The sequence below is a fragment of the Rhinoderma darwinii genome, chromosome 8 (assembly GCF_050947455.1).
Source record: "Rhinoderma darwinii isolate aRhiDar2 chromosome 8, aRhiDar2.hap1, whole genome shotgun sequence".
Taxonomy (NCBI): Eukaryota; Metazoa; Chordata; class Amphibia; order Anura; family Rhinodermatidae; genus Rhinoderma; species Rhinoderma darwinii.
The window spans coordinates 5426746-5442036 of NC_134694.1; the positions used below are offsets into that span (position 1 = coordinate 5426746).

Below are 15291 nucleotides of genomic sequence, written 5' to 3' on the forward strand. Positions count from 1 at the left end.
TTGTATATAGGGGGCAGTATTATAGTAGTTATATTCTTGTATATAGGGGGCAGTATTATAGTAGTTATATTCTTGTATATAGGAGCAGTATTATAGCAGTTATATTCTTGTATATAGGGGGCAGTATTATAGTAGTTATATTCTTGTATATAGGAGCAGTATTATAGTAGTTATATTCTTGTATATAGGGGCAGTATTATAGTAGTTATATTCTTGTATATAGGAGCAGTATTATAGTAGTTATATTCTTGTATATAGGAGCAGTATTATAGTAGTTATATTCTTGTATATAGGGGCAGTATTATAGTAGTTATATTCTTGTATATAGGAGCAGTATTATAGTAGTTATATTCTTGTATATAGGGGGCAGTATTATAGTAGTTATATTCTTGTATATAGGAGCAGTATTATAGTAGTTATATTCTTGTATATAGGAGCAGTATTATAGTAGTTATATTCTTGTATATAGGGGCAGTATTATAGTACTTATATTCTTGTATATAGAGCCAGGATTATAGTAGTTATATTCTTGTGTATAGGGGGCAGTATTATAGTAGTTATATTCATCTCATGGGGGGGCAGTCTTCTACTATTTTATTCATAGGGGGATACCAAGCTTGTTTGAGGTAGGGGTTACTCGAGATCACTTATTTTCCGGTATTTCCCCAGGGTTTAGATAAATAATCACAATACTGTGTGTGTAGTCAGCTCTGGTCGATGTGATGGCTCTGTAGTTTTCCCACCTCCTATGTGATGAGCGCCCTACAAGACACTTAGCGGTCCCTGCCGCCTACATCTTATAGTCCAGCAAAAAGGTGAAAACAGAAGAGCCACCGATTGATGAAATCTCCTCGATGTCACTGGCAGAACGGGTCACCTCCTTCAGATACTAGTAATCATTTTTTGTTTTATTTTTTAAGACGTATTACAAGACTACAAAGTTTATCTTCAGCTTTTCTCCAATTATTACATGTTCTCTGAGCTGGAATGACATTTTTAATATGAAGCACTAGGGGGCAGTATTTTTAAGGAGTGAGCAGCTTTATATTATTTATAACACTAGAGGGCAGTGTTTGGAAAGACAGAATTTTAATGTAACCGGACATTAGGGGGCAGTGTTTGGAGCAATTGATCATTTATATATAATTGTTTATCATCTGTTTCTTAGTTATGGTAGTTTCTGGGAAAGCTGGGTGACTTATTATGGGCACTATTACAGTTCCCATACAGGACGATAACCAGCTTTCCCAGACTCCTGAATGACAAAGCAGGAGGAGTTAGAGGTGGTGGGTGTCATAAATAAGCAGATTTGCCATTCAGGAGTCTAGGAAAAATGGGTGACTGGGAGTTGTAACGTAGCCATACACTAACTGAAGATTTATTTTTATGAAAAAACACCTATTCATGAAAATGTGTGAATACTTAAAAAAAATAATACGTTTATTGCTGGATATCGAACGTTTCATGTATTTACTGTGACACGTGGGGGGAAATTATTATTACAACCAGTTCTTTCCGTATATTTTTGTTTCGGGTTCCAACAAAAATATATCTATCCTTCCCTGATTCGCTCATCCAAACAGCTGCGGGTCAGTTATCTGAACTGCAATATTTCCAGCCTCACTGACCTTGTCCTCACTGAATCCCCATGGTGACTGGATTAGGATGCAGAAATGTAGTAGATAGCGAGGAAGACAAGTGCGATCCTACAGAACAAGAATGTCGAGAGCGCCAGACCCCTAAAAGACCTCGTTGTTTAAAATATGGCGATAAAATACAGACGTGAAAAAAAATGTCTGGAATGTGTGAAAAGGTCGATTTCCACAATCACACACATACAGCGCGGCTTATTATTAACCGCCAAAAATAGACTGCGCATAAATGGGCAAAATTAAATTAGTCGCTACAGATGAGGTCGATGGAGTGTCCACGGGATAATGCTTCACTTACTGTATCCTCCTCACTAGAGACGTATAACCTACAGATCTGTCCGATCCCCCCGCTACATGCCCTAATACACCTAAAAATCGGTCCTCGATTGCGCTAAAATGAAGAATGCCCCATATGCTAATGTGGGTGCCCACCCTCAGCTTGGATGAGCAGTGCTGAGAGGGTTCACATGTCCAGGAAGTAATAGAATTAGGCTGCTCCGTTAGTTTATACAACCCCAGCAACTGGATGGTCACCTCGTGGGCACAGTTTAGAGGATGCATCTAACAAGGACACTACCAATATACAAGATGTCTATACGTCATTCTTCGCAATGAATGGAGGAATGCTGGACAGACAGCGGCAGGAATCCAGGCAATAGAGAACATTTTTTACAGACCTTCAAGGCACAAAACATGACAAGCTACTGACAGGCTTATAACACGTGGTCAAAGTTCATCAGGTGAAAGAAGTCGTTCCTACATTCATGTCGGGTGATCTCATGAGGAGGCCTATAAACCAGAGAAGATGTTACTGGTCGTTATCACGTGTTATTCCCCTCAAGAAATACCTCCCAACTTTCAAGTATCACAAAAGGGACAACTTTTTTTATTTTAGGCCACACCTCTAATCCTGCCCATACACACCCAGTTGAGCCCACACAGTATCATGCTCCCATAGTGCCTCCCACACCGTATAATACCAAATAGCAGCCCCCACACCAGAGGCGTTGCTAGGGTCTTAAAAGATCAGTGGCACAAGCCCCGAGACATTTGCCCACCCCAAAAAAAATATTTTTTTACATACATATCGGAGAGAGCGTATCTATACGACTAAGGCTCCTATAGCTACACCGCTGGATAGAATTGGATGCGTTGTCTCAGCAGACAGTATCATACATGATAGACTTAGGGCTCATTCAGACTAGCGTGATTCTCGTCCGTGTGCTGTGCGTTGAAACCCTGGACAGCACACAGACGACATCCATGTGCTGTCCGTGTTTCACACATCAATTACACAGAAAAAAAAATTGCTTGCAAGTGCGAGAAAAAACACATGCCACACGCAAAGCACACTGATGCAAAAACGCAACGCACACAGACAGATTTACACGCGTTTTTTACGCACATAAAGCTGTCACACTCGTGTGAATGTAGCCTTAGATAGAGGGCCCAGCAGTAATTATCCCTGTATTAACATATGTTCACCCTCCCCCCAAAAAAATGTGTGTATGTATGAATATGTATCAATATGTATGACAGCATATCTATAGCACTCTGACCCTATAGCTATAGATAGGATGATATACATTGGCTCAGCAGACAGTATCAGACATGATGGGACGTATATCTAATCCTAACTCGCTAACATTGCGGCTCCAGTGCTGGATCCAGGAAAGGTAAGAATAATATTTGCTTTGCTTTTGCACGTGTTACTAATTTTTTTGGTGTATTGGTCTTTTTTTTACAAGTTCGGATGTTGGACTACTTAGATTACGGCTATTTTATTCTCAATAAAATGGTTAATGAGGGTTGCGCGTTTTTATTTCAATAAAATATTTTTCCTACGTCCTTGTATTTTTTTAAACTCTATTACTACCGCCTTATTAATAGCTGCTGGCTGATTGACAGCGGCCATTACTAAGTCGGAGCTCCGTGTTAGCCGCTGCTAACACTAACCCCCATTATTACCCCGATACCCACTGCCACCAGGGGCACCGGTTAGAGCCGGGTACAAGCCATTAGCTGACCATCACAACAGATGGTCTGGTACTTGATCGTACCCGGCTCTTCCCAGTACCCCTGGTGGCAGTGGGTATCGGGGTAATAATGGGGGTTAGTGTTATCCCCTGCACTGGCTAACACGAAGGCCCGCCTTAGTAATGGCCGCTGTCAATCAGCCAGCAGCTATTAATAAGGCAGTAGTAATAGAGTTTATAATAAAATATTTTTCCTACGTCTTTGTATTTTTTTATACAGTATGAACCCGGCACTCGGGAACAGTCTCATTTTAAAAACGCGGGAATCTCGGCGCATGGACAGCTCAAGAACTGTCATATTTACTAAGTTCAGAAAGACTGTCTAGTGGCTGCTCACATGTATCTGTCACGTCAGAGAGAAGGAGAGCACCGCTAAGCGCGGCAGCAAGAACAGGTAAGTACTAATGGTGCACTTTTTGGCTGGCTCTATTATGGGGCACAGTGCGGCTGGCTCTATTATGGGGGCACAGTGCGGCTGGTTCTATTATGGGGGCACAGTGCGGCTGGTTCTATTATGGGGGCACAGTGCGGCTGGCTCTATTATGGGGGCACAGTGTGGCTGGTTCTATTATGGGGGCACAGTGCGGCTGGCTCTATTATGGGGGCACAGTGTGGCTGGTTCTATTATGGGGGCACTGTGGCTGGCTCTATTATGGGGGCACAGTGCGGCTGGCTCTATTATGGGGGCACAGTGTGGCTGGTTCTATTATGGGGCACAGTGTGGCTGGCTCTATTATGGGGGCACAGTGTGGCTGGAACGTGTGGTCACATCTCCATCTCTGGAGAGCAGGAGACTCACGTTCTTTTGATAGAATCATAAAAGGTCTAAGATGGGAGTACCCCTTTAAGTTTTATTGCAGTCCTTGGGAGTGGTACATTATGACAATGTGGCCCTCCAAACAGAAAAGTTGTGCAGCCCTGGCCTAGACTGATGTAATTGTATCCACTTCTCAGCTGAGCGCAGGACTAGGTATGTACTTTTGCGGTTACTGAATGGACACAAGGAGACTCATTCACTTAAAGCAAAGTTCTTGAAAATGGTGAGGAATTGAAACAAAGTATATTATTAAGATGTGGAACGTTTTATCTAAACAAAGCGAAATCACTGTAAAAAACAGAAACCTCATCAAATACAGTGATGTATAACAATATGACAGGAGGATATGATGTGGATGTCGACGTCTTTGAAGTTACTCTCTACTAACTTATGATCTAAAGGGGAAGAACTAGTTAACAACTAGGTGTATATTTGGTGGCTCATATCCCTCTGGTTTGGGGTTTAGTTAAGGACAATTTGCATGTAGCTATGAGTTGCCATATTATTCTGATATTTCTAATCCACCAACCCAACTCAATTGGCATTTTGTTCTCTTCGCGAACCACTAGGGGGCAGATTAACAGTTTACTCATCTCTACTATTTGAATCTTTACGCTTGGCATAAACCGGCCTTTACATGGTTTACTGATAACAGGGACAATAGCTGGCTTACGATGAAGGGCTGGTGGGGGTCTACCTTGTAAATTGCCATTTATATAATTAGGTTTACTCAAGGTGAACGTCCAAAACATTGACCTCAAGGTCGTTTTCTCACAAAATGTTATAATTTTGCAAATATGTTTTGCAAACCGAGGCAATGATACTACAAAGCCGTCCTGATGGATGAAGAACCTGCACGCTGGAAGCTTGGCGTCCAATCCTACAATAACATCCCCAACGTTCTCCAATGATTGTGTAAATTCTGCAAAACAACAACGCAGAGTGGAGGGGGCAGACCTGGCAAGACAAACAGGACGGAAAGTAGCGATGATTGTTACAGGGCTGCGGGGCACAGAAATGAATCATATCTTTCTGGAATCCTGGCACATAAGTCAAAGTGTAATGCCACTTTTCCATAACATCTCACAGCGTAAAAATCTACATATAAAGTCAAACAACTTCACAAATATTTCACTTCACTGTTTTTTGGACTTATTGAGTCATTTCTTAGTTCTTTTGCTCCATTCACATCCATAGCTGCTTTCAATATTCTACTGGTTGTCCTTGGAAACAGACAGCGGTTTAGCTCCACCCTGCTGTCAAACATGTGACCTAACAGCTCAGCTCTAGATGTTCTCACCTTAGCTCCCACAATGCACTGCTCTATGGTTACAACAAGCCAAGAGGATTCTCTCACTCTTGCTTTAGACATGAATGGAGAACAAAACATTATGTTACTAAAGATTGAGATGGACACAGTTATCTGCGCCATATTTTATTGATATACACCCCCACCAGTGGGAGCGTCTGTGAAGTGATCCAATATTTATGAACGGGGGAGATGCCGGCTCTCACCTAATTACTCATTTCTCTATGGATTTTCTCTACATCTAATGTAATTCGTGCCTAAGTGTGCGCTATTTCTAACATCCGCCGCAACGTCTCCCAAACACTTTAATAGGTTCAAATATCAGAGTGATTTCCTGGACGCTGCACCGCGGAGAGGTGCGATGAGATTTTACAGTCTCACAAGGATTCTCAGGACTATTTTTGGATTAGATTAAAGAACATGAAGAATAAAACTACTCTGGAAATTTTTCATCAATTATTATTATTAACTTAAGTAACTGAAATAAAGAAATTAATTTCTGTACCAATGAACGCCACAACAAAAGAAAATTATTCATTATATTTTACACAGAGCAGGTGTCCGACGGTTTCTTTTTTTATTGTATTGTGTTTGTTTACTATTATATTTTGTATTTTTTTGTAATATTTTAGTCATTATTTTTGTATTTTACTGCACTACTCGTCAGGATTCCCCCCTCCCTCTATCGCAGATATATGGCGAGTATACTCATGTGCTCATCACTAACTGGTACATACACTTCAAATGCTAATATTTATGTGGCAAAAATTGCACGTAAATAAAGTACAAGTGTGCAAAACAAGGCCTCCTACAGCTACATCAGCCAAAAAATAAAGAGGAGGCCTTGGCAAAGCGTGGGTACACACGAAACGGCCGTAGGCTTGTGCATGGGGCCTTACGATTATACCCGTGCTTGTCTAAATCACACCACTGAGGACCACCTGTTATGTAACCCGTTTAGACCTATGTGGTTGTCTGATTATTGAGACTTGTAGTTCTCCAAGAGCCAAAGCAGTGCAGAGGTTTTTTCTCACTTTGAACATTTGATCAAAAAAATAATACTGTGCAGTCCTGAAGATATTTTTCTGGTTTTTTTTTCTTCATGGGACACCGCTTTTGTTTTGTTATTGCTCCCCCCCCCCCAAAAAAAAACCACAAGTAGGCTAGGTTCACACCTGTGTCGGGTCATTCCGTCATTCTGCTCTGTCAGGCCCCATGCATATGACCGTATTTTTCATCCATCCGTAAATACGGATCCGTAGTCATTTACAGTCATCCGTAAATCATCCGCATTTATAGAAGGGTGTCCGTAAATACGGTCTGTAGTGCATTCGTATTTACGGATCCATAAAAAAACCAGGGAGGAATCTAGGGTAATCCCCGGGCGTCGCATAGCAACGCTGTCGTAATTACGGATGGCTAAGGCTGCACATCCGTAGCTGTCCGTAATTACGGAAGTACCCATAGCCTTCTATGGGGAGTCCGTGCTGTAATTACAGACAAAAAATGTCAGTAGCCCATAGAAATGAATGGGTCCGTAATTACGGATGACAAAATACGGTCATGTGCATGGGGCCTTAGAGAAGCAGAACAAGGGAATACCAGAAGTGACGGTTCCGTTGCACCACGGACACAACCGGTTGCCGACGGAACCCATTGACTTTAATTGGGGTCCGTGGTTTTACTGGAAACAATAGCGGATCATGCTGCGCTGTGGTTACCAATGATCTCGGGCAGATTTGCGACGGAGGCCCCTAACGGAGCTTCTGATGCAGATGTGAAAAGAGCCTTACTTAAATCTATTCAAATTAATCAGCAGCAAAAAACAATGTCCCAGGAGATAGAAATGGAAATGAAACCCAACCCAGTTCACGGCATCTAATATAAGTAAATAACGAATATTGGGTTATAGAAAAAAAACTGTAGAAGAACGTGGGATGTGGAAAAGATAAAAAAAAAAGGAAAATCCCTGGAGGGTTCATTAGTCCAAAAGTTTCTAAGAACTGGATGAACGCCACAGAGAAACACATCGTCCAATGGGGAGGAATGCAGCTGCATCTAGTAAAAAAAAAAAAAAAAAAAAAAGCAGTGAACCAACGTAGAGCATGACCTTAGGTTCCCTCAGTAGTGGTGAGCGGAAGAGAGGATGAAGAGTCACCCCTGTATAATGTGTAGAAACAGTAGACTTCCATAGTCCAGCAGGCTTGGGACTAAGAATACTGAACAGAATGCTAGGACTACAGTGAAGACTGACACAGAAGAAATAGAACTCCACCCTACCAATCATTGCCATTCAGGCTCTATGGAAAATCCTGTGAGCATTGTAAAGGCAGACATCATTGTCACCCAGCATCTGCTACCTAAGTTTATGGCCAAATAGAATATTATGCGGAAAAGAGTACAACGGACGATAAGTAGTTTGTAAGGACTCATTCACACGGCCGCATTGTAACTCCATACAACCTCCTCGTTACTTTCTGTACCTCTGCTTGCTTCACATTTCATATGGAATCGGACATAAAAAGTCATGGACCGTTCTTTCGGACTTTGTATGTACAAAAATGGTGTCCCCCTAGATTCCAGGCTTCTAGGACAGAATATCTCCGTACATAGGGCACCCGACGGAGCTTGTACGGCAGCACACGGAGGCTGTGCAGCTCCAGCCTCGGAGCCCTGACTTTGAGAGCTCCAGAATTACTCACAGGGAACTGGCATTTCTCTAACCGGTGACATTTATATCCTGACAGTCTGAATAACGTCTTAGTGTTTATTTCCTTTCACATCTCGACCTTGTATGAAGACGTCAAATTGTTTATAGAAGATCCAAATCCTGATATGCAACACACAGCTTACTATATACTATGCTCCCATGTCCTATATGGCACCGCTAAATACTGAGCAGATCCTGTCCTCGTGGGCCCCACAGGTTATGGGGGTCCTGAGCAATTGGCCAGTTTCTTAACCACTGAAACTAGTTTTCTAAGAAATCAATGCTCACATCTTAAGGGGTTGGGCCCCTGATGTGTCCTGTAGTGGCTGATCCAGGTGAATCACCTGCCCAGGTAAGGCCTTGCCTCATAGTCCCAAATTTTGGAACCATAAAGAGGGATATTAAGGTCAGGCATAGCCACAAAAGCCGAGAGTAGAGTAGCTCATAACTAAAAGTTCCCCAATGTTATTTTATTATTGGAATTCCTACCATTACAAGCAATTACCGAATAATAACCCCACAGAGAACTCAAACTCCCCTCATCTGTCCTGTTGGATAAATCCCACATCTGAGAGAGCCTACTCCAATGATAACATTACCCCTAGGGAATAGCTAGCTATGCAATTCCCAATATAATTTTTAAAGCAACGGCAGACCACATCCCACCGATTTCTCTAGGTCTGTTTGAGAATCTCGATTCCTGTTTGGTCCAGAGTTAGACGAATATTCCTATATTTAGTAAACATGATTGATGCCACCTCTATAGCCTGGAAAACCTCTATTGTTAAAATGCTAAACCATCTGAATAGATCGCCAGCCTCCATTTCCTTCTTTTGTGAGAGGTCAATAAACTGTAGGGCCCAGGGGGGTCCCAAGAACAGAGGAGGATTATATAATGTGACTGCAGAGGGATTTCCCCATTCATAGCAGTCCGGCACAAATAAACCACTACAAGTACGATCGTGTTTACCATGGACTCAGCACCCAGGGCTATTGCCGAGACCTTGGACCCTTGTCCTCAAAAACTCCTGATCCACAAAATGACTTTGGTGCAGTCTATAGTACAAAAAGCTCTAAAAGTCTCCCAAAAAAATCCAAGAAAAGTTACATATATGTATGGTTTCAGATATCCACTCTCAACATAAAGTAGGGCCTCAAACAACCAGGGGGAAACCGCTTATGGTGAACCTCCAACAACCAGAAGCAAACCACTGATGGAGGTATCTTCAAGAGCCAAAATCATCTTATAAGGGACCTCCAACGTTATGGAGGATGTCTCATGACCAAATACTTAGCTCAACCCCCAGGTTCTAGGAGACCCCAAATAACTGGGAGCAGACAACTGGGTGTCCCAAAATGAGTAAGGAAACTGCTTATGGAGGACCTCCAACAACTAGGCGTAAAACTGGTTATAATAGTCAGCCATTCAGTTTATAGAGGACCACCAAGTAAGACAACCAGCAACGACTTGGATCTTTAATATCTGGGGTCATCCAAAAACAGGGAAACTCCGATTAAAACAAAAATTCTACACGTTTATGGCGGACCTCCCAAGTGACATATGAGGGATCTACAGCAGAGAACCAGAGTAATCAACTCAAGGAGGATCTCTAATAATCATGGTCAACAGATTAACCCCCCCCCCCCCCCGAAACACAGATTTAAAAAAAACAAAAAGCATCAATTTACGTCATGGGGACCTTCAACAACCAACCATAACCATTGTATAGACGAACTCTAATGATTGTGAGCAACGAGCCAACAACCAACAGATACCTCTCATGGCAAAATGGAATTGGTCCGTGGGGGAATCTCTTCCAACCAGCATATGGGGGACCTGCCACAAAAGGAAGCCAATTTTAGTAGGACTAACCAACTTTTTAGTGACCTCGTACCACCAGAAGCAAGCAGTTTATGGGAGTGACCAGCTTGTCAGATAAATTCTGGTCAGAGGGGTAAAGGCCCTATTACACTGGGCGATTATCGGGCAGACAATTCATAGAGCGCTCGTTGCCGATAATTTCCCTGTGTAAACGGGAGCGATCAGCAGATGAACGGGCAAACGCTGGATCATCCGCTGATCGTATCGCTTTAAAAAAGTGAAGGGAGATGCGCTGCCGCCATGATAATAATGTATGGGGACGAGCGATCAGAGTAACGACCACTCGTCCCCATCCATACCTCCGCGTGACAGGAGCAAGTGAGCGCCTGTCTTGTTGATCGGCGCTCGCTGCATCGGCCAAAATTGTCCGGTGTAATAGGGCCTTAAGTGATCATTTGGTCACCACAGAAGTAGAGATTAATGACCCCCGATCATCAGACTTATCTGCCCATATTCTCCGTGGTCCCCTCTAAACATCAGCTATTTTCTTTGTAAAACGTACAAGTCAGATAAACCTAGTATACTGATGATTCTGGTAGCGGAATGGCTGCTGTCAGTGAACGGAAATATTACGGTTTACATCCAGAAGCTAAAAACCTTTAGAGACCCAATACTTCTTACAGCTGAGGTTTTGCTACAATTGTATGCAGTATAAACAATCCTCTGTGAGGTAGACACCTCAGCAGCGCAAATGATACAATTTACGTGCACTGATACATTGTAACCATCTGAAGTGCAGACAGTTTAGCTCTCACAGGATCGTCTAGACTGGATACAACTGGGACAAACCTTCAGCTGTGAAAAGTAAACAATGTAATGTGTGTTTTCACTCACAGATAGCAAGCAGATATCTTGAAAAAGGTGATGAATTGAAACACATAGTAGATTAGATGCCAAGTTTTATATTATACAATGGTTGATCTTTATTTATAGACAGCAGGTCAATCTTTTAAGGGCAACATCACCCTGCTGATGGGGCGGGATCTGTATCCTTTCAGTTGCACCCAGGGGCAAAAAGTTGAAGCTGCCCAAAGTTGCAGGATATCCACGTATTCTGTTCCAAATCGCGCCAAAGTTGCTGGTTGCCACAACTTCTGTTGCCACTTAATGGTTTCCAGTAACCTGGTGGCCTGCATCTCTAATGTGCGCGAGTGTGCAAATTTTCCCTAGTTGCGGCTCATTGGCAGGGCATGCTGGGATCTGTAGTCTCCTGCATCTCGGTAATATGACCACAGTGCTGACACACAGGTGGATTCTGTGGTGGATTCTCCCATATGTTGTGTCCTGTGGGTGGGTGTCACACGTGTTTCTAGCTCCACACATACAATTAGCACTGCTATAGGAAATGTAAGTGCATGCAATTCTAAGCTGCTGTGTCAGAGGCTCCTGGCCATGCAGTCAATGCACTCACCTTATATTTGGGGGGCTCATTGATGTCCTTTGCAGGCAGGGACAGCAGCAGGATCCCTACCACCCCAATGAGGCAGAGAAGAATGGGTAAGACCACAGCCAGCAGCTTCTTGGCCATCTCTAACAGCTGTGAGCTCTGCCTGGTCCCTGCAGCTCTTACAAGGAGGTGGGAGGAGGAGGAGGAGGCAGACAGGCTGGGGCTCACAGGCGATTGGGTGGGAAGGTGCACAAGGTGGAAGGAAGCTGGGTGTGGGGTGTAGCACAAAGCAATACATACAACAAGCAAAGCACAAGGCACAAAACAATACACATACACAATAGCATGCACGTTATATTCATACATGCGTTATGCACTATATGGAATACACATCATGCATACAATATACACTATGCAGAACACACAAACATACAATACACTACATGGAACAGACGTGCATACAATGTACACTATACAGAACACACATCATACATACACTATACAGAACACACATTTTGCATACAGTATACACTACACAGAACATACATGCATAAAATGTACACTATGCAGAACACACTTCATACATACAGTATACAGAACACACATCATACATATACTATACAGAACACACACCATACATACAGTATGCACTATACAGAACACACACCATACATACAGTATGCACTATACAGAACACACACCATACATACAGTATGCACTATACAGAACACACATACAATATACACTATGGAGAACACATATCACATATACAATATATACTATATAGAACGCACATCATACACTATACAGAACACATCATACATACACTATACAGAACACACACCATATACACTATACAGATCACAGATACAGAACACATCATACATACACTATGCAGAACACACATCATACATACAGTATACACTATACAGAACACACATCACACATACAGAACACACATTATACATACACTATACAGAACACACATCACACATACAAAATATACTATACAGAACACACATCATACATACAGTATAAACTACAGATCACACTTACAGTATACAGAACACCCAGTATTATATACACTATACACTACAGAACACAGATCACACATACAGTATACGCTATACAGAACACACATCATACATAGAACATACAGAACACACATCACACATAAATAATATACTATACAGAACACACATACACTATACAGAACACACACACTATATATTATACAGAACACATCATACATAAATAATATACTATACAGAACACTCATACACTATATATTATACAGAACACATCATTCATACACTATACAGAACACATATCACACATACAATATATACTATACAGAACACACATCACACATAGATAATATACTATACAGAACACACATACACTATACAGAACACACACACTATATATTATACAGAACACATCATACATAAATAATATACTATACAGAACACTCATACACTATATATTATACAGAACACATCATTCATACACTATACAGAACACATATCACACATACAATATATACTATACAGAACACACATCATACCGTATACACTATGCAGAACACATTATACATACAGTATACACACACTTAACATACTCAACATGAACAAAATACACAACACACATAACACCCGTCCGTCCGTCTCCGGAGATCCACATTATGGTGCGCTTAGACATTAACATTTAATCATCCAAAACTTTAGATTATGGAACTACTAGTTGAGATTTTGACCAATATTAATGTTTCCAGCTTAGTTGGCGGACATACTGTATGTTTGGAGCGACAAAATGTAAAAAAAAAAAATGAAGGATCTTTCAAGAGTTAGATCTTTTTCAGGGTTGCATTGTTTATGGTTGCTTGTGTGGAGGCTTGTGTGCCCAATTATTTGAGCAGATGAACTTGCACGCTTTTTTTATGAGTGAAGCATGAATTATTGAGGATGGGAATAAAGTTTGTGATTGCCCCCTATACTCTATGGTCAGCTTTACGTCTTATGTTTCTCCCACTGTAACCCCACGTCTTGGCGGAGCCGCTCCTCTGATAAAGCCGTCATCCTCCAATGTCTCTTTTTATAAATATCTTGTGTGAAATATTCAGTGATACTGAGGCGTGAAATTGTCTGATTCGTGACATCTGTTTTCATTGCACGCCATGTGACCCTCATCCCTAAAATTGTCAGATTGAGATTACAAGTTCAAGACCACGTCCAAATAAGCAGGTAACGATCGTGATATTAAATTTCAACTTGCCGAAAGATATGAGAGAATTACATCACTAGCAATTCTCTATTCTCATTATAAGGTAATAACCCTACGGGATTGAGAGGGAATCAACAATCCATGCTCATGATCTAAAAATACTGCCAGCAGCAATTACCCTGACAATAAACTGATCACAGGATGTCCTGCTGCTGGGGTCTCCATCTCTCTGCTGTAATCTGTGGCTGAACTTGGCAGAAAGTGTTCAATTCCCCTGCAGCGCCTCCACAGCAAGAGTGTAGAATTACACACTTCAAAATTAAAATCAATAGGCTGTCTATGAAATACTCCAGGTCCCCCAGTGCAAGAGACTCTCCCTAATTTACTGTTTTTATCAGAATAGTTTCCTTCATCGTATTGTATGAAATATTTTCTCATCTATGGCTTCTTTTCGAATGACAGACTGAGAAAGCCCAATGCGCAGATCAGGCTGTTGGAAAATACCTTGCATCATATTGTCCTCCCCTCCATGAGCCCTCAGCTATTTAGTAGGGTGATGAGGAAACACATACATCACTTCCCTGTAGCCCTAAGTAGTCACTAGTGCAAAGTCTCCTTCTTTTAAATCTCGGATTATAACTTTAGTAAACCATTTTGGATGGCACAATTGCGCTGACTAGTTCAGCTTTGATCACACATTGTACATATCCTCGATGTAGAGGAGAGTTGCATGGGTGGTCCGTTCCATTTAACTATATGAACGGAACATTTTACTTGCTTTCTATGTTTGATCTAAAAATAAGACTAATTCCCAGCTTTTCATAATTTTGCCATGACGGAATTTAGGAATTAAGTCATTTGTGTTATTTGCGGCAAAAAAATTCCTTTTTTGGTTAATTATTTGTATTCTGGTGAGTTTTATGGTCTCCACTGCCCTGAAATGTCGTGAATAACGTGTCTCGTCTAGTGGTTTGTAAAATATGGCGCAGTAAAGGAACGTAATTGTAGCTAATGGGGGAGATTACCACAAGAAGTGGCTTGTTCTGTTATACAGAGAACAGCATTGTACCAGTGACTAAACAGACGGTTTATCTAGAAATATCTGCGTGTTATTGTAAATTACGGTGACATCACTTCTAAGAGCCTAAGGGCCCAAAGCTAGGACTGCAGGAGTTACTTCATAAGGTCTAGGGTTGTACACATGCAAATAATACTGCCCCCTGTGGATAAGACTATAACTGCTATAATAGTGTTCCTATGTATAAGAATATAACT

At 41.6% G+C, this 15291-nt stretch overlaps 1 protein-coding gene across 1 annotated transcript in view; it reads right to left on the reverse strand.

Annotated features, from left to right (window-relative positions):
* The window catches only part of ENTPD2 (ectonucleoside triphosphate diphosphohydrolase 2), a 30244-nt gene extending 18267 nt beyond the window's left edge, over window positions 1-11977 (reverse strand). Inside the window, exon 1 of the mRNA XM_075834756.1 lies at window positions 11818-11977. Coding sequence (XP_075690871.1) covers window positions 11818-11934 — 117 coding nt within the window. The 5' untranslated portion in view covers window positions 11935-11977. The remainder of the gene's footprint in view (window positions 1-11817) is intronic.
* Between the last annotated feature and the right edge of the window lie 3314 nt (window positions 11978-15291).